The 25337-nt window shown below is 42.2% G+C and overlaps 1 protein-coding gene across 2 annotated transcripts; it reads left to right on the top strand.

Annotated features, from left to right (window-relative positions):
- Positions 1-627: 627 nt before the first annotated feature.
- On the top strand, positions 628-23855 carry ptgir (prostaglandin I2 receptor). Of its 2 annotated transcripts, XM_084559180.1 has the most exons (3): positions 628-1721; positions 1906-2933; positions 22017-23855. In XM_084559180.1, the coding sequence occupies exons 2-3, from the start codon at positions 2112-2114 to the stop codon at positions 22302-22304; spliced, it is 1110 nt and encodes a 369-aa protein (XP_084415306.1). In that variant the 5' UTR covers positions 628-1721; positions 1906-2111; the 3' UTR covers positions 22305-23855. The 2 variants fall into 2 exon arrangements, with proteins under 2 accessions (XP_084415306.1, XP_084415307.1); XM_084559181.1 differs by lacking the exon at positions 628-1721 and having other exon boundaries at positions 1833-2933.
- The last annotated feature ends 1482 nt before the right edge of the window (positions 23856-25337 follow it).

Below are 25337 nucleotides of genomic sequence, written 5' to 3'. Positions count from 1 at the left end.
CTCGGCTGTTCGCAAGCTGCTCGGTTGGTTCTGGAGAAGGGGTGCAAGTGTGTCAGCATTTGTTTTGAGCTCCCGGGTTTGCTGTTTGTTTAAAGGTGCCAGCCTGGTTTGTTTTATGGGCAGCGCAACTGTAAACAGCCCAAGTGCCATCCACATCTTGTGGCAGTTGAAAGTAAGTTCGGGGAAAGCGCGGGGGCATGTTTCTGCTCGACAATATCACAGTGGCCTTTTCGATCAAAGAGCAGTTGCGTAAATGACATTATCAGTTCCAGAAGCAGCCACAGAATTACTGGAATCAGTGAAATCCAATTACTCTGCAGTCATTTATATCCTTTGAGTTGTCATGATTTTATTGGCGGTATATCTTATTGTAGGTGTTGCAAAGAGAGAACAATAAGGAGCGCTGCAATGGTTCCTCAGGAACCACGTCATTATTACGTCCTGTGTCTGGAGAAATGGTGAAATGCTCTTTACTGTTATTGTGTGTGCTGTTTTATATCCTCCAACCAACCTATGTATCATCACTGCAATTCTTTTCTCCTTTTTTAACAATAAAGAGCAATATAAACCCCTTTGTTAGTAGGAAATTGATCTGGAATCATTTTCATTAACAGGGTAGAGAGGTGAAGCACAGTCTGCTCAAGCATCAGTGATGAAAAGAGTAATAAAAAAAAAAATAGTAGGTGAAAACAAGATGGCTGCTGCTAAGCACATGTCTCCGGGATTCATACAGTAAGCAAGTTGTGACTCAGACGTGGCTGACATTTAGACAAATTGAAATATCTCCCTCTGTATTTCATCATGCGCTGCACGAATACCAACTAAAGTGTAGTTTCCAGAAATTAACCAGAACCAGAACACGAGAAGCGGCCTCCATGACATTTATGTCCAGCTGGAGTGCACAGCTTCTCCCAGTCTCCGCCTGACTGTACCAAAGGCTGCATGAAATGTAAACCAGCCGAGATTAAGGCTATTCAAAACACCTTTTTTAAAAACCAAGAAGAGACACTGCCAACCCAAATACTTACACAAAAGACTAATTGGATTACATTTTTCTATGAGCTAGCATGGGGAGCAAGCCAGCACTAACCCCTAACCCAAGTGTCCATCTGTAAGAGTGAGGCTCCTGAGAAATGATAATTTCTTTATATAGTGTCAGGGTTTAGGATTATAGTCCAGATTATAGTCCAGTTCAATAATATCTGAGAAAAGATATTGAATATTGGGCGACATTTTGCCAGATTAGATTCGTGATATATTCTTTTTTGTTTTCTGGACACAAACGTGTTGAGTATATTAAAACAATGACGGAATGGAAAGGTCATTATTCAAAAGACGAATCATTCTCCTTTTAGTTTCACAAACACCCTTCGAGTCAGCCTTTAAATGTTTTGTTCCCTTTTGACTGTCATCTGACTCACCGGCACGGTGGGAGGGATTAAGCATCGATCCGAAACCGACTGGGAGGTGCGCACAGACGCACAGACAGAAAGTTAGCGGAGCGGACGCGGAGCTGGAAGAGCGTGTGCCTCTGTCGGTCTGTATGTGTCTGCATGTGGACGGCAGCGGCAGTTTCAAACTCCGTAGACTCCCACTAGAGGCACGGGCAGTGCTTAATCTTTTACAAAACGATGAGCCCGAAGGAATAAAGAGGAGGAAGCATGTAAAGGAGTAACTTGAGTCGCTTGAGGATTGCAGCTTTCTGGCAGATCTAGTGAAAGGTGAGTAGTTTCCAGTCTCCAAAACTTCCGATAAGAGTAGCGTGAATGTGACAAATAAGAGGAAGCAGAAATGCATTTAAATACTCAGAGGAAAACATGAATACGTTATTAGGCTGGTGAGAGTTTTGTGTTTTTGTAACCTGCCTGTATTCTAAGAATTTTTGTTTGTTTGTTTGTTTTACAGAAAGTTTTTAAAACTCTCTGCAAGAGTCAAAGAAGGAAGAAGGAACAAGTCATGCTGGAGTTAATGCAGCATTATGGAATTTACCAAACATCTCTTCCTTCTGTGTTCAAATAATCTGATCAGAAGATCTGGATTCTCTCTCCTTATCTGGGAAATCCCTATCAACTCCACACTGAGCAGGAATTCATCTTCTTATTAGGATAAACATGCAATGCAACAGCAGCAATGTTTCAGTTCCACTTAGCGGGGGTCTGGATAGCAAGCCTGTTACGAGCACCATCATGTTTTTGGCGGGTGTGGTTGGAAACCTCCTGGCCCTCTTCATCCTCGGAGTGCATCAGAAGGGGCATCGCTCCAGGTCCTCTGTCTTCTGCGTCCTGGTGACCGGCCTGGCCCTCACAGACCTGCTGGGCACCAGCCTCCTCAGCCCACCTGTGTTCATCTGCTACGCCAAAAACAAGACCCTGACACAACTGGGCGGTGAAACGCTGTGCAACCTTTTTGGCTTTGCCATGAGTTTCTTCGGCCTGGCGCCCACTCTCATCTTGTGCGCCATGGCTGTTGAAAGGTGCCTGGCCATCAGCCACCCTTACTTTTATTCGGTACACATCCGCCGCAGTTTTGCCAAGTACACTCTTTTCTTTATTTACCTTTTTTCTTTGGCCTTTTGCCTCTTGCCGTTCACCGGTTACGGCAAATTCAGAGCGTACTGCCCTGGGACTTGGTGCTTCATTGATATGGATGCGACCGGAGATGCTCAGGCCAACTTGGTGCTGGCCTTCTCTCTGTCCTACTCCTCCCTCATGGCGTTCCTGATCTTTGCAGTGTTTGTGTGCAACGGTTCAGTGATTGTCAGCTTGTGCCAGATGCACCGGAGCCAGATTATGCGACGTAGCTCCATGGGGTCGATGGGGAGAAAGAAGAGGCTGAGCCTGGCGTGGTTCGGACGGGGCGAAGAGGAGATCGATCACCTGGTCCTGTTGGCCCTCATCACTGTCATCTTTGTGGTCTGCTCCCTGCCGCTGACAGTGAGTAACATTTGATCTTTTCTCAGAATATGTGTTTGACTCTCACAAAGATGGATACACCCTCCTTGTGGTCTCACTTTCAGTGCTGAAACATATTTAGCCAGGTTCTTGTGAATTTATTGCATTTCACAATGGAAAACGAAAACCCTGATGTGTCACATTTCAGATCACATATTAAAACTGAAAGAGGTCAATGGAAGTTCGAATGGAAAGGGAAGCAAAAAAGGGAATTTTTAAGTGGTTTTGGCCGTTGTAAAGATCACCACAGGTCCTTAAGCTGATGAATATTTGCATTCCGTCAGTATGGGGTTTCCAGGAGCAGGTTAATTTTAGCATAAGCATTTTTCAGACTTCCTATGTGGTTACATACATAGGCGACTGGTGATGATTTTGTTTCTGTGGTATGTGTTTATCTGCACAGCTAACAGTTGTACCTTGCTCTCTCAGTTTTAATAATGAAAGGTGTGTCTGAGAGTGAGAGCATTTGCCCCGCATGGCATACTGTCAGCGTGTGTGGAGCATTTGTGAACTTAGCTCCATATCTCTCTCTGTTTGAGAGGAGTGTGTCTAACTTGCCAACCCTGGAGGACTGGTCCTGCCCTGCCTTCTTTTCCCGGCGGGCAAACCTTTTCTGGCAGTGTAGTCTGGAGGTTAACCAGCCTCCAGTCTGTGCCCTTTTAAAAATAGCCAGATGTTCTGAGCAATGTTGGTGGATGTGATGAACATTTTTTTTTCTTAACAGTGGTGATTTGATGATCAAGTACTTCACAAGAAGCAGTAAAAAGCGTTTGTTCATGTTTTTGCTATTCACCACCTACTCACCGTCTGCTTTTGGGGTGGGTTGTGGTTATACACTCGCCTGGAGGTTTGACTAACCTGTGGTGCATGCAGTGGTGACAGCACTCCAGGGAATCAACAGCTATGACGACACACTTGTCAGTGAGTAAGTAACTCTAGGAAATCCCAAATTCGCCACGCGTAGGCGCACACAGCTGCACGGCACTGTAGGCAAATAGTTTTAATCCGTTAAATCTAACCTGAACATGAGGTTAACTTAGTATTACCATAAATGTAATATCAATCTCGAGTTACACGGTTGATGTACTCTGTTTTGAATAATTCAGAGACGGCGGTCTTGGAAATTAAATATTCATGACTGCGTGCCTGTGCTCGTTTGCTCATGTGTATGTTGTGGTCGGAACCAAAAGAACAGACGGAGACGGGACACAGATTGGAGGACAGGGGGTTCGTCTCTGTCTCCGTTTTTCCCTCCTCAGCAGGGTCGACACACTGGTAGATGTGGGTGAGATGAAACGCAGGCACGGGAAAATGAACACTTCCTTTTTTAATGTAGGTTTGGCAGAGCAGATGAATATTTGTGGGATCAGAAAACATGTTAAGTGTTCTTTGGCTCACAGGTAGGAATGGTGTTTCTAGCCCTTGTACTGCAGATCATGTATCATGGTCTTGTATTGATCTTCTAAGTGACTTCTGGACAAAAACTAAAGAGACTGTTTTCTGTCATGCGGTGCCGCAGACAGGGAAGGAGGTGGGGGTGGTAGATGTTCAGATGTGTGGGAATTTCTCAGGACGCCAAACTCCTTTTTGGAGGTGGTGTGCGCGGTGTGCTGGCGAATGTTTGTCCTGTTCACTGTTACTTCCGTCACACCGGCTTCCCAGGCTTGTCACAGTACAGCCTGGTCTTTGAGGTTATTTATCACCTCCCATTGATTTAAACCCATTGTGCGGTTGCAGCGGAGAGCCGAAAAAGATAAGGTGCCATTAAGCAAACGAGGCCGGCGTGATGATTTGTTTGATGCACCTGAGCTGCCTCTGCAAAACTATTGACACGTCTTTAGAAGTTTATTGCCAGATGGGACATATGGTCACTGTCACTGCTTGTTAAAACATTTTAAAATACAGCTTCAAAAATCCATCTCTAGCGGCTCAACTCCGTTTAAAGCCTCTTCTCCTAGAGCACGATAAGAGATTATGTACGTTTACAACACCAGAAATACACTCAGTTCTGAGTCGATTAAGACACGTGCCAGACGTGCAAGATAGCCCTGCTTCTTTTGTGTTTTGCATGATTGTTAATTAAATTTCTTGTGGAAGAATGAAACACATTTTTAATACGTCTCCTCTGTTAGCTAATAATGTCAGAAAGGCAATAACCATTAGCTGTAGCCTGAAGAGGAGTAACTGCTCTATTGATTTATGTGTGACTAATATTCTCATGTGAGTATTTACTGGGTTTATGTCACGTGTTTCCCTTTGGAAGAGAAATCAACAATCTTCCGTCTTCCGGCGTTTCTCTGCTCTCCTTTGTGCTGGAGCCTTCAGTAACTCATAGGGCCCTGCAGAAGCTGCCCAGCGGCCGCATGTTGCCGATCAATACCTGGATCAATAAAGCTCTGCACTCACATTAGTACCCTTAGGCGAGATTGGTCATTCAATCTCTAAATATACTCCCATTATTAGACAATGAACAATACATTTATTAAAAACACATGGGACTTTTCTTTTCTTTTTTTAAGGTGACTATTGCAGATCAGCAGGGTGTGAGTTTGTGTTGATTACCAATGCTTCTACTTAATCATAAAAGGTTTCCATTAGGGCAGATGCCATATCTGAGTCTTAGTCAGCAGACTTTATTGAGTAACGTCTGAGGTTAAATGACTGTTGCAAGAGAGATCCATAAACTAAATTCACTGACCACTGTATGCTTCTCCCAAAAAAGGAAGAGGTCGAAGGTTGGGAATAGAATAAAGATTTAATGGTACCCTGTCATGTTTTAGCCAGAAAATCATGTTGAAGGAACTTTGTCTCTCATGCCGTTACACATTTGAAGAGGCGGTGCTGTTTACATGTTTGCTGGATATCAGTCTTCTCCAAACCATCAGTGCACCCACGTAAAATGTCACATTGTGCCTGCATGCATACACAAGAAAGCAGTAAAACTGAGATGTAATTTTATAAACACTAGCTTTCTTCAATGCTTTACTGATACTAATGTTAAGATTTTTGTTTCAGTCCAAACTAAAATTTACAAAAGAGTCCCTAAATGCATTAGTGACCTTGATAGAAAGTGCACATCATTCCTCTTGCGCCCAAATTCTTCTTTCTCTCCTCTGATGCCGCTAAAGATAAAAAGTCACGGGGCTTCACGAGAGCACGGTGTGCTCACCAGATTGGAAATAGAATCACTTCCAATAGCTCTAAGCAAACTGCAGCAGAGTAATGATTGTCGGGAAGAAGATAAACAACAGCTCTGACACATTTACAGTCGCGTGGCATCATGCCTCCCAGAGTCAGTGCAGAACATCGTAAATTTCGAGGTGTCTGACAGACTCTGCAAATGAAAACCACACTGCAGGGAAAGCACACGGAACCATGTTTTTACAACGTGAAACAGTGTGAAGAAACAAGTTTGGAGTTGTGGTTTGGGCAATGTTTGAGGCACTATATGAAGATGAATTTTAGGTGAGTGTCCTGCTTTCGAAATGACTACAACATTAAGGCAAATGTGTGTTTGTTTCCCCGTAGGGCCCTCACCAGAAAGCATACAACTAAATCCACATTACAATAACAGCCAGGAGCTCTTAAGTCCCTCAACAGGCCCTGTCAAAGCTCAGGCGCTAATGCCATCGAAAATATGCAGAACGACATGATGATAGCTTTTTGTTTTTCTACTCCCCACATCCAACTGGATCCAGATGGAGAAAATGTGTATGAATGAAGAGGGGAACTCCCCAAATCCAGATGCATCCAAGATGACTTAACGCAGAAACCCTTGTAATGCCCGGTCTTAAACGAGTCTGCTTTTGTTACAAAATGAGGAAACATTGGTCAAAGTCTCTGGGCGCATTTGATTAAATGTAACATGGCTCCTCGCTTCCATCGCTCGAGTCTTTGCCTCGCCTTGGCTGCTCCCTGTGAGAATGTGAGACAGAGGAATAAAAGAGACTGACGCAAAGAGACAAACGGGACGTACTCGGTCCCTCCGGCGTCACTTGGACGAGATGACAAGTTCGTTATGTTATCGGTACAAAAAGATCTGGTTACTGATGTGCAGAAGCAGGGCGACACGTTTCTTAATACTGAAAAACAGATGCTCGGGAACAGAATAAACAGCTCTTAATCTAAAGTCTAAATGTTTTAGTAAAGGTCTGGTAGAGTCTGTCATGTTCGTTTAAACTCAGGCTGATTGATAATGAAAACGGTGTGGCTTTAATTTAGTGTTATATTTCTTCTGAATAAGCCAGTATGAATTTGATAAATTATAAGAAATGAAAACCTCTTCGAGGTGCAGTGTTTGTGTTTCGAGCCTGGCTGTCACCCTTAGAAACTGCACTGATGTCCTCACTCCTCGCTCCTCATCTCCTCTTTGATGGTTTTAAGAGGATGTTGGCTCATCCTTGACGACGGTGGAGGGAGAATGATTTCCTTATCACGGAGGAGCGGGGACAGGAGGAAGGATAAATTGCACGGAAAACCCTTCGTGACGTCACGGTAGTATAGCGTGACCTTTGCGTGAGTGTGACTTTCCAATTGAATCCACACAGCAAGGGAGTGGTTAGTTATGTAAAGAGATGCGCACTATTTTGATTAGAGCCAGCTTTGTCTCCCAGACTATTTTTAGTGATGCAGGTGCTGCAGGGATTTAAACCTCATTGTGAGCCCCATGCACGTTTGTATAGGAAAGATGATGCTCTGCAATGAGCAGGCGGCTTTGTCAAAGGAACAATTGAGGATTCCCTCTGTTAGTGGATGGATGCTTGATCCTGAATTCACCTTTACTCCTATTACAGCGGTCAGGAGGCTGCAGGCTTGCTAGCCGCATTATTCATTCCACGCAGTTTTGTTATGACCTCTCGGGTTGATCCACGCAGAAGAAACAAATTACACAAGGACAACAAATGAGATCAGTGAAGATCCTCAAGGTAATAAGGTGTATCGTTGAATGCATGACTGAAACGTGTGTGCGCTGGAGAACACGGCCTGAGGCGGATGTACAATAAGCAGCTGTGGGAGAGGTTGTATTGGCAAAGGAACAGAAAAAGACTAAAGTTAGATGAGGAGAGCCGACTGGAGACATGGGGAACGCACATCAGCCAAGGTCATCGTTCCATTATCTGTTTTTCGTTATCCAAACGAAAAACATTCATGAGTCAGTGATGCAGTTCGGCGCTTGTCTGAGCCTTGTATTGTGGTTTGCATCCTTGATTTAGCCCAAATAGATCTAGTTAGCTTTTTGTTTCTGAGGTCTGGAGCCGGGCAGATCTTTTTGTCTTCGAAATTGTTATCTACAATCCGAAAAACAAGGATATGAGTGTGGTGACAATGAGCCAAAAGAGGAGAACCACAAAACCAAACCAATGAGCAGAAAGATGCCAACGGCCAATCATTCTCTATGCGCTTCTCATTAAGAGCGACCCCTTTCATCTATGATGTTTGTCTCATATCTAAAAGAGAAAACAGCTCCTTTTTTTGTTTTTTGGATTAGCAGTACCCTGCGTAATGCGTGTTTACTCTCTGTGTATGATCTCTGTCTACTTCCAGGCAAACTGCGTACCACATATTTCTCTGTAGCCGCATATTGAAGAAATTACTGCTGTTAAAACCAAGTGGAGACGCGGACGAAACGTACTGTCAAGTGTGACTGTTTCTCTGCACTGCAGAAGTCAACGCTGCCAATAATTGTTTGAATTACACAGGAACTCATGCAGCAACGTCTAAAAAAATAATTAAAAGTTTGAAAGGAGCCGTTATCTGTGATGGCTGCAGTGAAACTAATACCCATAACACTTTGTGGATTTATGAGTAACTTAATGAATCACTAAATTGGTGCAGTGTAATCTGAGAAGTTACTCACAATCACATCGCCAAGTTGTTGTTTTTTTCAGAACTGTAGAAGGGGGAGATATAAACACATCTGGGTGATTCAGGAAATCGTTCCAGTCATCTAGAGTCTGCACACCTGTAGCTAAAAGTGTGGTTTATGTTAACTGTTCCAAACTATACCCATTACTATCAATACCATGTGCTTGTTCTAATTCACTAACAGGTTTTTGTGCCTTATGTCAGGTCTGCCCCGTAGAATTGACTTCTCCAATACCTATATATTGACAGTACTTACGTGCGTCGCTTCACTTCTTACAGTTTATTACATTGAACAGATCTTATTGATCCTGGCAGATGGTATTAGTTGTGGGGCTAGCTCGCTTCTCCGTGAGCCCGGGGATAAATTGTTCTTCTCCAGTCAAAGATGCTTCCAGGTTCATTTGTTTAGTTAGTCACGCTCACAGCGAAGCCAGTGACTGCCTGTCAGCGGGCTGTGTGTAATTCATACTGTGGTCTTCTTTCAAATGTAATATTTTAAATGATAAAAAAAATATGAATTAGTGGCTTTGCGGTCATTCTTTTTAATTTGTCCCACATTTCAGCAAAAAATGTTTTTAGTTCAGTCATCTTGTAGCTATGCTATGCTAGCTATGTGAAGTACCAAATCTGCTATGACTAATGTGGAGTGTTGCGCCTTCAGCTACCCGCAGAGTTTTCGCAAATCATCTGGCTAAAAAAAAAAGCTGTCACCCCTCATTGTTAAGAAATAAATCAAATCAAATCAAATCAACTACTGCAGGAGGTGATGATTGCTGCCAGCAGTACCAATAAGGAAATGTGAGAGAAGTCTGAGACAACCAACGTATAGTTGAATGAAAGGACTTTCTTTGGAAACAGTGGAAATGTTTATTGAATGTTCTGCTGTGTACTGGGGCTTTCAGTTAAACAGAAAGTCTTTGTTATCAGTCTGTAAACAGGAGATTCTTCTTGGACATTTGTTCCAGTTAGTTCAGTCTGTAGCTACAGATATCAGGCCGCCTCAGTGTGTAGGGGTAATCAAAGGCTGGCCGAAATAGCCACAGTTGCTTAATAGGAAAATATCAGTAAATCTTTCTTGTGCACTTACATTCTCCAACACATCATTTAATGATTTCCATATTTATCTTTTTGGAGTCTTGCCATGTGTGTCAACAGCTATTTGTCTACCCGTTGGCAACTTCATTGTTCAAGCCGCATTGAGTGAAATGTGCCCCACGCCCAAGCGGAGAGTTTCTCAACCTCAGGGCCGGGACCCCCTGTGCAGTCTCTTCAGACCGGCAGGGAGGTAACGCAATACCTGACAAGGCAAAATGTATACGGGCTAGAAATAGCATGCGGGGGCGTGCGCAGGATTAAACCTTCCTTTTTCGGTGTGTTGACTTTTAGCTGTCAGCTGTTCTCATGCCGGTTGCACAACTGAATAGAGGGACGCCACAAAACCCTCTCCCATTACTGAGTGTATATTTTTTTAGCTGCAAGCTTGTGAAAACCACGGTATAAAAGTAAACCATAACATCATTCAGAGAACTTGAATGGCAGACAAAAGCTGACAAAAGAGTTGATGTGGATACACGACAGGCACAACTTGAGTTGGAATTTGTTTTCATACTTAATTGTAAAAAATCCTTTCGACTTTTGTCTTTTTTTTTTTTTTTTTTTGGCCTATAAAAACTCAGTTCCCATTAATGTTGGTAATGCATCCCTCGACACAGCCGCTTTCAGCCTAACTCAAAAGGAGGATCCTTGAAGACAATGAAGAACAATTTTACTCCGCGTTTATTGGATTTAGTTATTGATTGTATACGCAAGGACTTAATTGGACTCCATGCCATTATCGATTTAATGTGAATTACTTATAACTGGTCTGTGTGTCAGTCAGTGGTCATTTAAACCTAGCATAGCAGCATCAGTCAGCTAAAAATGAGAGGTCTGATGTTTTGCGTTGCTTTGAAAAAAAAGTCAGATACTATGAGAAATCCAATCCTCGGCTTTTAATGCATCCCAAACCAGTTGTGTCAGTAATCACATCTTGGGTGACATGTAGGTACACAATATAACAATAGGATTCTTGTTTGATTCTCCACCTTGCCAGAAGTGTCGGGAGACATATGGCACAATAAAACTTGGCCGAGACGCAGCAGTTTCAGATACAACACCCTCACATCAAACAAACCATTAAGCCGAATGCGGCAATCGTCTGCCGGTGTGGGACACATAAAAAAAGGGGAATTGTTCACACTCTTTGTTCTTGTGTCGCAACCCGCGCTGCAACCAGTGAACATCGCCATCAGTGTTTTTGTTGTTTTCATATATTTCGAATGACGAGAAGAGAAGTGAGCAGATAAGGGCGCTTTGGTTTTTTTTTAATTCAGTCATAAATATTCCATGAAGTCGACTTCAGCTGGCATCAGATAGGCTGTGAATCATAACAACCACATTACAAGCAGCCGCCCTGTGTTGTATCCTGGTGTTTTTCGACCAGAACTCTTGGTTCGTGTGACAGCACTGCATGAATAAGTCAAAAGTGATGCCATGAATAAGTCACTGCTTCAAAAATTGATTATTCCTACATGTTAAAAAAACAGAAAGCACTCATTTCTTTTATTTTTCTTCAAATAGGCGTCATTAAATCCTCGCTGCAATCTTTCCAAAATGCGTTTTACTGGTGCGCCTGAAACAACTTCTGCTTTCAAAGAGCCTTTGAGCCAGAGTATGCAGACAACAGGGACTCAGCTAATTTAACAAGATAATTGCATCCAGGCAGCAGTGCACATTGTGCGGTTTGGGATTTTAGGGGTCAGTGACCCACGTATAATATTTACTAGTGCATAGAACCTGAAAATATGTGATGGGAAGAAGTTTCCCCCTCTGCCCTCTGCTCCCAGACACTCCCCCTCCACGCTAAATATATATTAAGTAGTGATGTTGACAAATGATTGGACCCCGCGTCCATTATTTTAAGTCACTTTGTATTTTTAGGTTTGGAACAGAGATGGCTTAGCAGAGATAAACAGACTGACTGATGTTTGGGTGGGGCTCTCTGTGTTTTAAATAAAAATCTGTTGTTCTTTTTCATGAAATTCAAAACAGAACACAGAAACTAAAATGACGGCTCATATAGAAAACTTTTAAGGTTGCTTTTTGGGAAAAGTTAATGAACGGACTGAAGCTGCAGCAAGCAGCCTATTAGCTTAAAATAAGGGCAGGAAAAAGCGTGAAGCAGTCAGTCGCTCCGTCCAAAGGTAACAACAGTACCTAACCTTACTAATTAACAACATACTCAAACTGTATTTGTTTGCTTCTACATCATTTGGCGATCTATTTTAGGAGTCAGCCTTTGTGCACGGATGAATGCCCCGAATCGTGCGTCCGACCTTGTTATTATCTTCTGCTTGAGAGATTGCCTTAGAAGCTCCTTGGCTGCTGATCCCCAGCTGACGCCTCACACAATGATTGTTGGTCCCAGCTGCCCACAGGAAAAACTCTCAGAAGGATATTGACAGAGAATAGTGCGCTAATGGTCCTGGCGGAGAAGGCCATTTATAAAACGATTATTAAAGATTAAAAACAAAAACAAAACACTTCAGTACAGCACTTATAAATCAGCATTCACTTTCAAACGCTCGGTATAATGGAAGTACTCGGTGGTTTCACATGAGCAGCATGTGAAATGAATTAAGCAGAAAGAAAATTCTTTGTGTCGTTTTTACTTTTAACATTCGAATCTACATCTTGTGCAGAAGGTGGTGTTTACTGAAAAGCTGGCGTGCTCTTCGAAGTAGCTGAGGACGCAATCGTGCATCATCAAGTTGTTTTTTTTTTTTATTAATCCCTGAACAAAACACCTGCAGACTGCATATTTTAATGACACATGCATTTGTCATCAGAGTCTGATTTGTTGTTGGTTGTAGTCAAAACTGAAACTGAATTCCTGCAGCGCATGTCAAGACCTGTAATGTGTTTCTGTTTTTAATCTACTGCTTATTGTTACGGTCATGATGCATTATTTAATCTATTCAGTTATCATTGTTTTGACGCTAAAAAAAGGGTGTAGATAAGTACGTGTTTCAACCAGAAACTTGCAATTTAAATACGAGTTTCAAACAAATTGACATTTATTGTCTTTAAATCAATCTGTCAGTTATGCACCTGGGAACTGAAATTTTATATTTTTACTACAGGGAGACGGGAGAACTGCCGCTGTTTTGTCGGTACAGTTAAATCAACATGTCCTCATCCGACAGTGTCATAGTTTACTAAATGGATGCAGATTACAGACTCAAGTAGCCTGGGGTGACGTACATCTTGCATTATAAAAGCAACAGGTGTCACACTGAATTGCAGCACATACCGTTAACAGGTGGTAGTAAAAGTCTTAACCCACCGAGGTCCTTCCCATTGTTGTAATTTTACAGGTGCTTCAGACTTTATACTATTTGACTAGAATAACCGCCTCACAGCTGTACACATCAGCCAACCGGGGTTGGTTTATATCTACCAAGATTCATATCACGTACAGTATGTAATGAGTGAGTACTGTTACGTAATATTATCAAGTTGATCTTTCACCTCTCGGATATTTACTTATAAATTTTATCCTCTTAGATGTTTGAGTGAATTGTTGTTATAATTTCCGTATTCATTCTTGAGTTATGTGTTGTATACAGAGATCGCGGTGACCTTTGACCTTTCACTACCAAATGCAGACCGGTCCATACTTGAGTCCAAGTGGATGTTTTTGCAAAATATGCGGAAAATTAGACTGGGCAGACATTTGTAAACGCATACAGAGTACACACAAACATAAAAAAATTGTATAAATTCATCTGAAAGATACGAGTACATGTCAATAATTTTGATACTGCTGTAATGTAATATAATTAATAACGTTTTGTGTCTTTAGTTTTAAGTTCTCAAAACACACATTCAGGCTCTGGGATATTTTTATACCTGGGTCAGTGCCTGGAGGTCACATTTGAGTCTTTATTGCTGTGTGTTTTGATCACATAAGAACACTCAGAGGCAGTTCCCCATTTCTGGGAAACGGAAACAAGTCCTGCCCATTAGGGAGAGGTCGTTTGCAAGTAAAGAGCAAAAGCATGTGAAATAAAAGTATTTAACGACGTGATGCAGCAACATCGTGGGAGCGGCGTCCCAGACGAAGGTGGTAGACGGGGACAGGAGTCTAGACGCCGGTGGAGGTGGAGCAGAGATAGGCCGACTGAGACTTTGGTTGTGACCCCCTGGAGAAAAAGGATGGGGCAGAGATGGGGAGGAGGAGGGCTGCAGAGCGGACGGACTGAAAAACAGAGACACGTAATGACAATGAGTTTAAAGAGCGGGGGTTTGGGACTGATTGACACTGAGAACGTGGAGAATGAAGGGATTTTGACAACGCCGGAAAGTGCGAGGGACAAATGGGATGGAGCAGCAGGAATTGCCGATATTCACCTTTTAGGGACAGAGCCTGAATGTGGTGGTGTGTCGTCAGGGCCAGCAAAGCCTTCTCTAATGGCCTAAACTTACATTTTAAGATTTTCCCATTAATATTATTCCCAATAGCCTCGTCTTTTCATTTTATGGCTTGTCTGTCTCTCAGCTGTGTTGTTTCTGGCAGTGTAACTTTGCATTAGAGCATTTATCCAGTCATGTTTCAGACATCACGTGTTGCCGGAGTCAAAGAAATCTGCCTGGGCCTTCGCAATTAAATCTGCATTGCGGCCGAAGCTTCAAATATGTTGTAATGACGCTGTTCCTTTAACCAATCACGTTTCAAGTTTGTATTGTTAGGCCTTCCCTGTGGCCTACAGTAGCGTCAGTGTTGTCGCGTCTGCACAACTAAATCGCCCCCGTTAACGCTTTGAACCCACGACGGCAGAAGGAGGATTGATTTGGTTGCAGCGGTGGCCGCAGGGAGCGAGAGGAGACTTTTTGAATTGTTCAAAGTGAGTTTCTTGCTTTAGTAATGGCATTCAGCTCGCTGTATGAGATACGATGCAATGTCCTGTTTTATTGTGTATCCGGATGATGATGATGGTTTTTATAGCAGTGGCTTCATAGGGATCGTATTAAAAGGTGTTTTGAATGAGGTTTGAGGTCACTGAAGGCCTAGGTGGAAAATGCACGGCCCGCCACTGCGTTTTATGATGTCCGGTTGTCCCAGTATGCTTGACTCGGCAGTTCAGCCACGTTATCTGAGCATATATTTGCCTTGTGGATTATGCAGAGCTATAAGTTTTACCAGCGACACTATGCTTCAAAGGTGCACTGAGTTCTGTATTTGCGGCCCATCTGGTTATCCGAGCCCTTGTAATGCTTGCACAGCTAACAATGTTATCACAAATGCTATCACATCCCCAGAGCTCAGCAGTGAAGTCGAAGTCATAACAGCATAATGGTTGATAAGCTCACAAAAATAGGACCTGTCTTTTAAACGCACCATAATTATTTCTAGTGGATGTTGGTCATTGCCAGAAAAAATAAAAAGTGCAGATTGTAATGTTCAATTACCAAGGCTGTTGGCAAATGCAATGATGAAGTAGGCATGAGACAAGAGGGACATGGCCGGCATCCAGGTGGCTTTCTGGGAAAGGATGTGCGTCACAGCCCAAACTTTAAACTAAGAAAATTTATCTGAGTCGGCTATAATAATTATTTGAACACCGCGATATAATATCAGTGATTAACTTCCTGCTTTTCAATTAAAATGCAGCCTCGTCACTGACATACTTTAAAAGATAGTCTACCACTGGTTTCAAAACGCACAGACTGTAGAGCCACAGGGCAACTTTATCTCTCATGAAGAGGAACTGCAGTCAACATCTGTGACGTCTCAGTCTGTTGCAAGGGCCTGCAAGATTATGCAACGAGCCCAGCGTATATTGACACATACCAGCCTGGTTCATGCCCTACACTGTCCTGTTTATTCGAAAGATGGGTTTCCACCCTTTTACAGTTACTTCTACTTCCTGTTTGGTTCACCAGCAGTTTCTTCTTGGTAGCAGCAAACAGTAACTCCTCCAACAGGTTCTCATCCGGCAGAGATGAGTTGACTTCAGAGTTGTCACACAGAGAAGTTTAAAGTTCTTTCATCGTGCAGAGAGAAACGGTAGACATAAGGTGTTTATCTTAGACTTAATGCGCTATTTATGCACAAAGGAAGAGTGAGATTCACAAGACAAGATACATGATTTATAACTGAAGGCAGTTGTGCGCGTTCGATGTAATCACATGAAATGTTTTGTTTCCTTGCACTTGTCTCCGCAGATGACTAAACTCAGAGGCAACCACGTCATCTGTGGAATAGTTTTGCACAGTGCTGGTTGACAGTATGATGGCTGTGTGTAGCTCTCCGCAGCCTTGACCAGTTGTTAAAGACAAAATGTATTTATCACAGACATACAGACAGAAATAGACTCATTTAATTTATCCATCCATCTTCTGTAACCGTTTGTCTTGTGAAGGGTTGAGGGGGCTGGAACCTATCCCAGCTCAGAAATAGACTAATTTAAAAATAAAAAAAATAAAAAAAAAACGGTTATGAAATGAGTCTCAGTGTTTGGAGAAAGTCTGAAACTGTGTTGTAAGAACACTTTAAAAGGAGTTCTGCAGCTGTGAAGAGGATAAACTTACATACAATCAGGTTTATGTAAGAACAAACAGCTTGACACCAGCAGAGCCGGTAAGATAACTTTAAAACAGGTCGGTACACAAAGGGGCAGTTAAAAAGAAAAAAGAAAAAGGCATAGCCAAAAGCCAAAAGAATAATCTACAGAGGCACAGAGTATTGGTTAATGAGACACAGGAAGAATACATCACGGTGGGGTTGGCCATGGCAAAGTGTGTTGGAAGATGGGCAGGGAATACAGAACAAAAACAACATGTGACTACAGTACAGACTAGAAACATGACCGAGGTAGCAGGACCAGGTCTCACGGTTTACAGAGATTTGAATTTTTTTCATCATGCAAACTATAGATTTCAAGCTTTCACACACTGAGTTTCTATGTTTACATTTTTTTAATCTTAATCCCATAGATGGACGTAACTGCTGCTTCTGCTGCAGCTCATTACAGTTGGTGATTTAATGTGAATTATCCTGTCAGTACTGAAGGTAGAAAGGAGATGCGTTCTCTGTGGAAAAAGCCACTTATCAAAGCCTGTTATATTGATCACACGCGCAAGATGCTCCTGCCACTGAACACCCACTCATTTATCTATGTGTGTGCTTTATTGAATCTCAAATGTCAGAAAACCACCTCCTCAACAACTTCCTAGTGCGTACTACGGGGCAGCAGAATTTCCCTTAACTTGACAAACAGCACACAGAGTGTTTGCATTGTATGACTCACCTCCAGACAACAAACAAATAGCTCCCATCAGGAGCTCACGCTGGGCCAGAGGTAAGCATTGAACAGCCTGAGGACGCGCATATATGTTTGATTACTTAAATTTGACCCCCATGTAGCTCCGGTTGAATGAAAGGTCTGACATAGAAAACAGCTGATGAAGAAAAATCTTTGTAGCTATTCATGGAAATCCTTTTTACAGCCTTATATCTCCTTTCTGTTAATTTAAAATGGCGCAAAATCATAGATGCAGAGAGGGTGTGGGCAGAGTTTGATTTATATCTTCTTACATGAAACGAAGGAACCGCTGTGTCAGAGATCATGAAGATAGGGCAGCAGTATGGCATAAGTGCCACACACATACTTGTTCCTGTTGAGTGCTGTGCAAAAGGGTAAGGCGCTATAAATGCTGCAGAATAAAGTTAGGACCAATCAGATGCTTCCCAGATGGTGGGCAAGTGTCAAAAACCTTCGTGCGGTGCTGCATAACCTCACTGACGTAAAACGCCATTTGATAAACTGTGCTGCCGTCATGCGCTGTTGGAAAATGTTCTTGCAAGAGTTTCCAAGAGGGAGATTTTGAACATGAATATCGATGTCAAATGTTTCAAAGCGAGCGCAGGGAGTATGGGTGTGTCAGTTTGTCATGAGGACTTCAATTAAGTGGAAAGCAGCAAAACATGCTGCAAATGACTCACAGTTTCTTCTAAAGCAAACAGCAGTGAAATTCTTAGGGAATCTGAGGTTAATTAGTGAACCACTATGTTTACATCGCACATGCAATGGAAGGTTACATTGCATAATGCGTGTAATGGAATGGGGTCACTTGTATAGGAAACCCACAATATGATTTCCTAATTTCTGTTCAGCTTGTTTTGGTTTTGTTTTATGGCCAACAACCTCAACAGTGCTCCGGTAGTTCTGATTGACTCTACAGACAAAGTTAGAAACTAACTGAAGCATTGAGCTGCTAGTGCAGGCTATTTCCCTTCAGAGTCCCAGGAAGTTATATTTATCAGGTGCACACAAACACAACCATAATAGATGCACGTTATACAGCACATGTGGGTTTAAAGGTTATTAGCACATTAGCTTGTTTTCTCGAAGTGGCTGCATTGAGAAACGCGCACATGACTGTGAGCTTGTCATCTTACTCTTGAGAAAGAAAGAGAGTCAGCATGCTTTCCAAAACTCCTCCTGAGACTTTCATATCGCTGCGGCATTTGTCCCTGTCTCTCCTAACTCTCCGCTGTAAACAGTCTTCTCTGACAGGCCAGTAATCTCGGCGCTGCCTCCTCTCAGCCCCGTGTAATGATCCTGCAGTGAAACAGGATCAGGAAACGGGAGATAGGAAGAGTCCACCAGGACCTTGAGATGGAAAATAATGGCTCATGGAGCGTAGACATCCATTACGCGGTCTGTTTCCTGAAAGACGCGGCAATCATCAGATCCAAATAAAGTCTGATGTGTCTCTGACAGGATGTACTTATTTACCACAGACAAACCGGATCGTGGGGAATTCTGTCATGAGAATGGGAATAGTTAGCCAATAAAAAATGTACCCAAACAATTCTTCCAGATTTTATTTTTTTCTCTTATGTAATATCAAACAGATATATAGATATTGTATTGGATATTATTACGTTTATCACCTTTGGCTTTAGGACGTGGGTATCTTTATTTACAGTATAGATTAATGAAACAACTAACAGATTGTGATATTTCTCCTTTATTTACAACTGAAAAAGCCTTTTGTTGACAACAATACAGCAACTAACTGATGAAAAGTGAAATATCCTGATCAGGGCTCTATATGGTGATGATTGTGTTTGCACATGTACAGTATGCTTTGCATATGCAGCTGTCTCCCTATGTACGGTATGCATGTGTTTATACAGGACATGTGTGCACATATTTGCTTTTGCCTGATGTGTCTATATGAACAGTCACGGTGCTGTAAGTGCTGTGCACCTGCACGGTTCTCTGCTCTCTTAAACGATCGCCGCGACCCTTACCTTCTGTGCACTGCCTCTGGCCTGCTCTTTAACAGCAGACTGATAAATTAATATGCTCTTGTTTAAGGAGAGCCTGACATGTCATCAGTTTTGGCCCCACAGCCTGCGGTGCTTGGAGAGGACAGCTTGTGATTTGTGTCCTCCTCTGCAGGGGCTTATGGCCCGCTCAGAGGACCATAAGAGGCAGGGTGGCATGAAGAGACAAGAAGCGCCAGTGCGGGTGGTAACGTGGAGAGAGATAGTTGCATATGAGGATGCATGTCTGTTTGAAATGTTCCTGGCAGCGCCGCGTGATAAATTAAGTAGACAATAACTTTGTGTTGAGACACATTTGTCATTGTGTTTGTTAGTGTGTTTTATGCCAGTGGGCCTAAGATTCATTTTCACATATAGTGTTAGCTCAAACAGCAAATTGTTGCCAGCCTGTTTCATGGACTATAACTGTTATACAGCTAATACTGCTGTCAAAGGTTTACCGTTCATATAAATGGCCGCCCCTTGTGGTATTCACGACCTCTTAAGTGGAAATCTTCAGTGTGGTCCAAGTTGTGACCACACTGAAGTGTGTCTGCTGACATCTTCAGATATGGTGCAGGATAAAAAAAAGTGAATATATAGTGATTTTGTCCTGTATAGAGAGCAGAGTTTAGTAATTGCTCAGAGCAGAGTTCAGTAATTTTATAACATGTCTGATAAAACTTTTGGCATTTCCGACAGCCTCATGTTTTCATTATACCTTTGCATCTCCCACATTGAGTTTCCACACTTTATGCTTGCTTAAACCGTTAAAGCTCTGTGGCCTCTAGGTGCCAACAGTCGTAAGGCATTAATATACACGACTTCTCGTTTCATATGACGTCTTTAGTTCAAACTTGTGAGCTTGTGGCTATGAAACGGGAAGTCGTGTACTCATAGATCTTTCCATAAAGTTAATGATAATTCATTAACAAGCCCAACACCCCAGTATTTACAAAGAAGTTTATTTTGACCAGGATAAGGGGAAAGGTAGGGGATGGGATGAAGCGGTCGAGGGGATGGGATGAAGGGGTCAACCAAAAGAAACACCGTAAAATTAAGCATTTCCACAATGAGGTATTTCATTCTAAACTGCATGAAACATTTCAATTTATGCAATTAACAACTTTAACTTTACAATTTTATGTTACATGTTTGTGTCTGCTAGTGATGCAACTTCCTGTTGTGGTAGCAAGGAAGACCTTAAAACAAACTTTAACATATATATATCTTCTACTTGTTATCTTGTCTACATGTTATCTTGTGCTGAGTACAGTAACTGATGGAAAAAGTTTTGCAAAAGAAGCTGCGTCAGTTCAGGTTGTGATATGCCACTTGGTTTCTGTATAATTATGATGGCAATCTGACTGTTTGAAAAAAGAAGTATGTGATCTTTTGAAAGGAATCAGCTTTTGTTTCTGTGTCTGTCTGAGTATTAACATAACCCATGGATATCTGGAGTCTTTCAGTTTTAGGTTTGTGAAACTTTTGAGAATCTGATGCCATCAGTTGTGCAATTCAGGAAAACTCACAAAACAAAATTATACTTCCTGAAAAGTTGAGAACATCTGTTCTATTTTGAAGTGCTAACTGCCACATGTAAGATGGCAACTCTGTCCCAGAGCTTTGAGATTATTATACCACTTAGCTCAAGATTTTAGATAAGCAACAAGATACAATCAGCATCTTCCTCTCCCTCACTGTCTCTTGTATCTATAGATCGCCGTGTGAACATTCAACTCTGTGTGGGTTTGGCAGGTTGGTGAGTATGAGGAGGATATAACAGTAGTAAGACAGTAGCCTGGTCCCTCTGGTAGTCTGATTTGACCTGGCTCTGGACTTGCTCCCTCTGGCCCCTCTCACATCATCTTTAGCTTATTAGTTTTCAGCCCAGGCCCTAGCAACAGAGAAACACTCAATCACCACAATCCATTAATTAAGCCACTGTTTGTTGGATATTTCATGGAGGAAATGGAGAATTGTTGACAGAGAAGAAGAGCAAGGTGACAAAGAAGCTTCCTGGGCCAGCTGCTGCTTCTCTCGCTGCCCAGGATGAGTAAGCAGCCAGCTGCTGCTGTCTGAGCTGCCTGTCTGCAGTCTGTCATACCATAAAGGTCAAAGCAAGAAAAAAGTGGATGTGGTTTTGTTGTGCAGCATCTCGTGGTTCTGTATTCAGGACACTTTGTAGTTACGAGATTTTTGTGCACACGCCAAGCATGTTTTATTTAAGGGGGTTGTTGACGTTTGGTAAAGCCTAACAAGATGAACCACAGTGTCAGCTGACACTGATGCTGAACACACAGTCGTGTTCTCATCTGGTTTTAACACCAAAGTGCCGACAACTGTTAACGTGGCTGGAGTCGTGTTCAGTTTGGCTCCATCCAGCAGGCAGAGTGTTTAATCTCTGGTGAGCAACCAAAACACAGCCCATGCAGCGAGGAAGAGACCTGTGAATGCTGCCGAAATACCACTGGAATAGATAGTCGCCGTCAGATATCAAAGGAGTCAAAGTTGGTCACCAGGCAGTAAACCTGTGTTAAAATACTTCAGTGAAATCTAAGCTAAAGCAGGGAATACAAAGTGTGTTTTCAAAGAAGCAAAAAAAGGTGAAGAGGTGAAGAGCAAGGGTGTTGTGACAAAACTGTTCTAAGTCTGTAGATGATGCAAGATAAAACAGTTATGCTTTTATGCTTTTGATCTGGTCTTGTGATGTGGGACAGACAACCAGCAGTATAAACAGACCATTCTAGGTCTTGATCCAGATCTTTTACACGTGTAACCTAGCACAGACTGTATCTGAACTCGACCCTCTCTTTCTTCAGATCGCAGGCTTTATCAACGCCATTCATCCATTCGAAAGTGACGACGTGAACCTCGCAGCTTTCCGCTTCTACGCCCTCAACCCCATCGTGGACCCCTGGGTTTTCATCATCTGCCGCAAGTCCGTGCTTCGCCACCTTCGCTCTCTGCTGAGCTGCAGCTTCAGCAAAGGGGCTGTGAAGACGACAGCACACTGCGCTCTGTCTTTACCCCTGGACAATGTCATACAGCGCAACCCCCCAGACGTGACAGTTTCACGGACCAACGTGTACCCCAGTGTGCCTCTATGACCCCAGGAAGCCTCAGCTGTCCAAGGGGGAAGGGCCGGAGGCTGGGAGACTAAAAAACATTGAAGCAAATCCCTGAAATGAAACTGACATTTGAACAGAGGATTCCTGCACTCAGAGGCACAAAGACAAACATCTTTGTATGTTTCCGTATTAACTAAGTTTGGTAGAAAAGGACTGTAACAGGTCGTAAACTTCCACTGGAAGCTGTTTCAACGTCGCAAGGAGAATCGTGCCATAAAACTGAAAGCACTGTGACAAAGCACTAAGGAACACAATGGACCATATCATGCCCATGAGAAATCAGAACATATGAACTTGGGTAAAACTGTATGGATAAACAATATGGATGAATGTATACTTTTCTTTCCTTCTCTCAAACTTTGTTAATGGATTCTCTACAGCTACAGCATCGATGACATGAGATGCTGCTCACTGCTTGTACAGATTCTTTCCCTGTCATCGATGGCACTGATGACACGGTGATCCGTTTGGCCCGACCACAACTATAGTGTACCCTTCATCAGCAGTGTAAAAGAGAAAGAGAAATATTTGTTGAAGTGAGCCAAGGGGTATCATTGCTTTACTGCAACAAGTAAGAAGTCCCTTAAAGGATTTCCTGAGGCACAGCTGTGCTTTAATCTAAATGCTCACGACAGTAATGCTAACGCGTTGACGTTTGGCAGGTACAGTGTTAACAATGCTAATTAGCACTAAACACAAAGTACTGCTGCTAATTTTACAGAGAAAGCTAACTGAATAAAATTCTGACCTTCTGATGGTGCTTAATGAAAAGTTAAGTGGTCAGAATAGTTAATCGTCCAGTTGACAAGATAGGTTACCACCTAATTTCATGGCAATAATTGCCAAAACATTTCACGTAAATCGACAGTGTCAACCTTGCGGTACTGTTGGACGAAAAAAAAAGTGTGAAGGAAACACAAATGTCTAAAGGATTTCACGGCCGTTCATCCAACTTCTGTTGATATTTCATTATGGTCCAAGGTGGTAAACCGACAGGTCAACATTGCTGTCATCAAACAAAATGACTAAACAACCGACTTTCTCAACCACTTTTACAGCTTTTACAGCTTTTACAGCTTTTACAGTACCTTCTACATTTCCGCCTGCAGCACAGACTGCTAGTACTAACAAAGGTCACGCAAATGTGAAAATGTTATGTATGTATTGGTAGAGTAGAACCTCGTCTTTGTGATGCTGTGGTGCTCATTTAGAAAAAAAAAAGAGGAACAAACTGTCACAAAAACGATCAAAGATAAAATAAAGTTTTGTTTGAATTTAAGCTCAACCTAAAAGAGTAATGTGAAGTTACGCCTCACTTTTAAGAAGTCTAACAACAATCGATATTTATTCTTAGGATTTTCTCTCAAATTAGGCTTAATACCCGTACCAGTGCATCCCATAATGTCATTGTATTGCATGAACATTAGATTCCACGGCTCCTCCTCGTTCTCACTGGTTTCCACCTATCATGATTGTGAATGTTCTTTTAAGAGCCTCTTGCTTTTAAAAAAAGCTGCTGCTGCAACCATGCACTGTGAGGATTAGTCTCTTATTGATGTTGTGACTTTGATGCTGTAACTCTATGCCTTTTCTCTGTGCTATAATGTTGTGAATTCTTATGAATGCGTCGGCTTGGTTCATGCAACAGAGTGCAACGATATAAGGACAACGGGCACTGTGATTTGAGTTTTTCGTGCACGTTGCACATTTACTTACTGCTTTTTGCTTATGCTCGGTCTTGCATGACCCGATATACCCTATGTCAGACATGTTACCACTCGCACATTTCACTCTTTGGGGGTATACTGTCAATAAGTGGAGCTGTGTGTCAATAAAATGACAAAATAACAACAGGAAAAAAGCCTTTCTCACAACTCGTGTGTGTAAGAGTTACACCCACCAGCCACTTTATTAGGCACAGTTGTGAAAACAAATCCATTTTAATATAACAGTCTACGTTCATGACTGCTATAATGTTCAGTTTAGGTTGAAACAGCATAAAAAAAGGTGGCAATTCATTTGTAAGATTTTTTTTTCCACTTTAATTTTAAAATTATGTAGTTTGCAGTGCTGTTAAACTGAATTGAATCACTGACTAAAATGGGGTTGACAAAATAATAGGAACATGTGTTCATAATTCAATTGTGCTACTAACCACGGCCATACCACAACCTTCATGAAGATAAGATTTAATGCAGGACTGTTATATTAGAATGTATTCCTTTTCACCTGTGTACCTAATAAAATGGATGGAGAGTTTATTTTGAAGATTATGAGATGTTTGACCCACTCCGTGACCCGAGGTCATTTGCTTAGTTTGCGTTCAACATTTTAGTGGTCAGGCATCATGGTGCAGGCCGTGGCTTGCCGCTGAAGAGCTCATTTGAATTTGTTTGATTTGACAGCACATGATACCGATCGTGTCAGAAATTTATTTCCTTTTCTAGTTCCTGAGAAGTGAAAATGGTGTTTTGTATAGATGCGGCTCAGTGTAACTGACAACACTGCCAGAGATGTTTACTTTTGAACCAGCTATTTGGAAAACACGGAGGGCTTATTTAAATAATGATAAATGTGACTTTATCAGTCCCGGACTCAACAGCAGAATGATGAAATTGCATTTTGTAACTGTAAATTTGTAAATTTAAAAGGAACTCAGTGTGGTTAAAATACTCACATTAAAGTTTCATAAAAGTTACAGCAGAGAGTGGTGCTGCAGCACCACCATGTGGTTCAGAGAAAAACTGGTCAAAGGGTTCAGCAAGCAAATCCTCCTCGGTGACAAAATAAAGTAGCCAAAAGGATTAAGTTAATATGCTGGAAATCTCTACGGGCTTTTATTTGCTTCCTGTACCAGAGTTGCTCAATCGCAAAATCCCCAAAATGGAAACAAAAGCATTTCGGATGTGGTTCACTGTGTGGTTTGGTTTATGAGCACCTGAGACAAGTGACTAACTGCAGCCTCATTTGACATTTTTCAGAAAACAGGGCGAGCATTTCTGAGCGTTGTGA

Source organism: Chelon labrosus (assembly GCF_963514085.1).
Source record: "Chelon labrosus genome assembly, chromosome: 13".
NCBI lineage: Eukaryota > Metazoa > Chordata > Actinopteri > Mugiliformes > Mugilidae > Chelon > Chelon labrosus.
The sequence above is the reverse complement of the archived record's forward strand: the minus strand, read 5'-3'. Positions and strand labels throughout refer to the sequence as shown.

What these genes read in the sequence shown, in the direction of transcription:
- ptgir (XM_084559180.1), top strand. Translation starts at nt 2,112, where the DNA reads ATGCAATGCAACAGCAGCAATGTTTCAGTTCCACTTAGCGGGGGTCTG. An exon ending in TCTGCTCCCTGCCGCTGACA is followed by an intron (nt 2,934 to 22,016) that starts GTGAGTAACATT and finishes CTCTTTCTTCAG; the next exon opens with ATCGCAGGCTTTATCAACGC.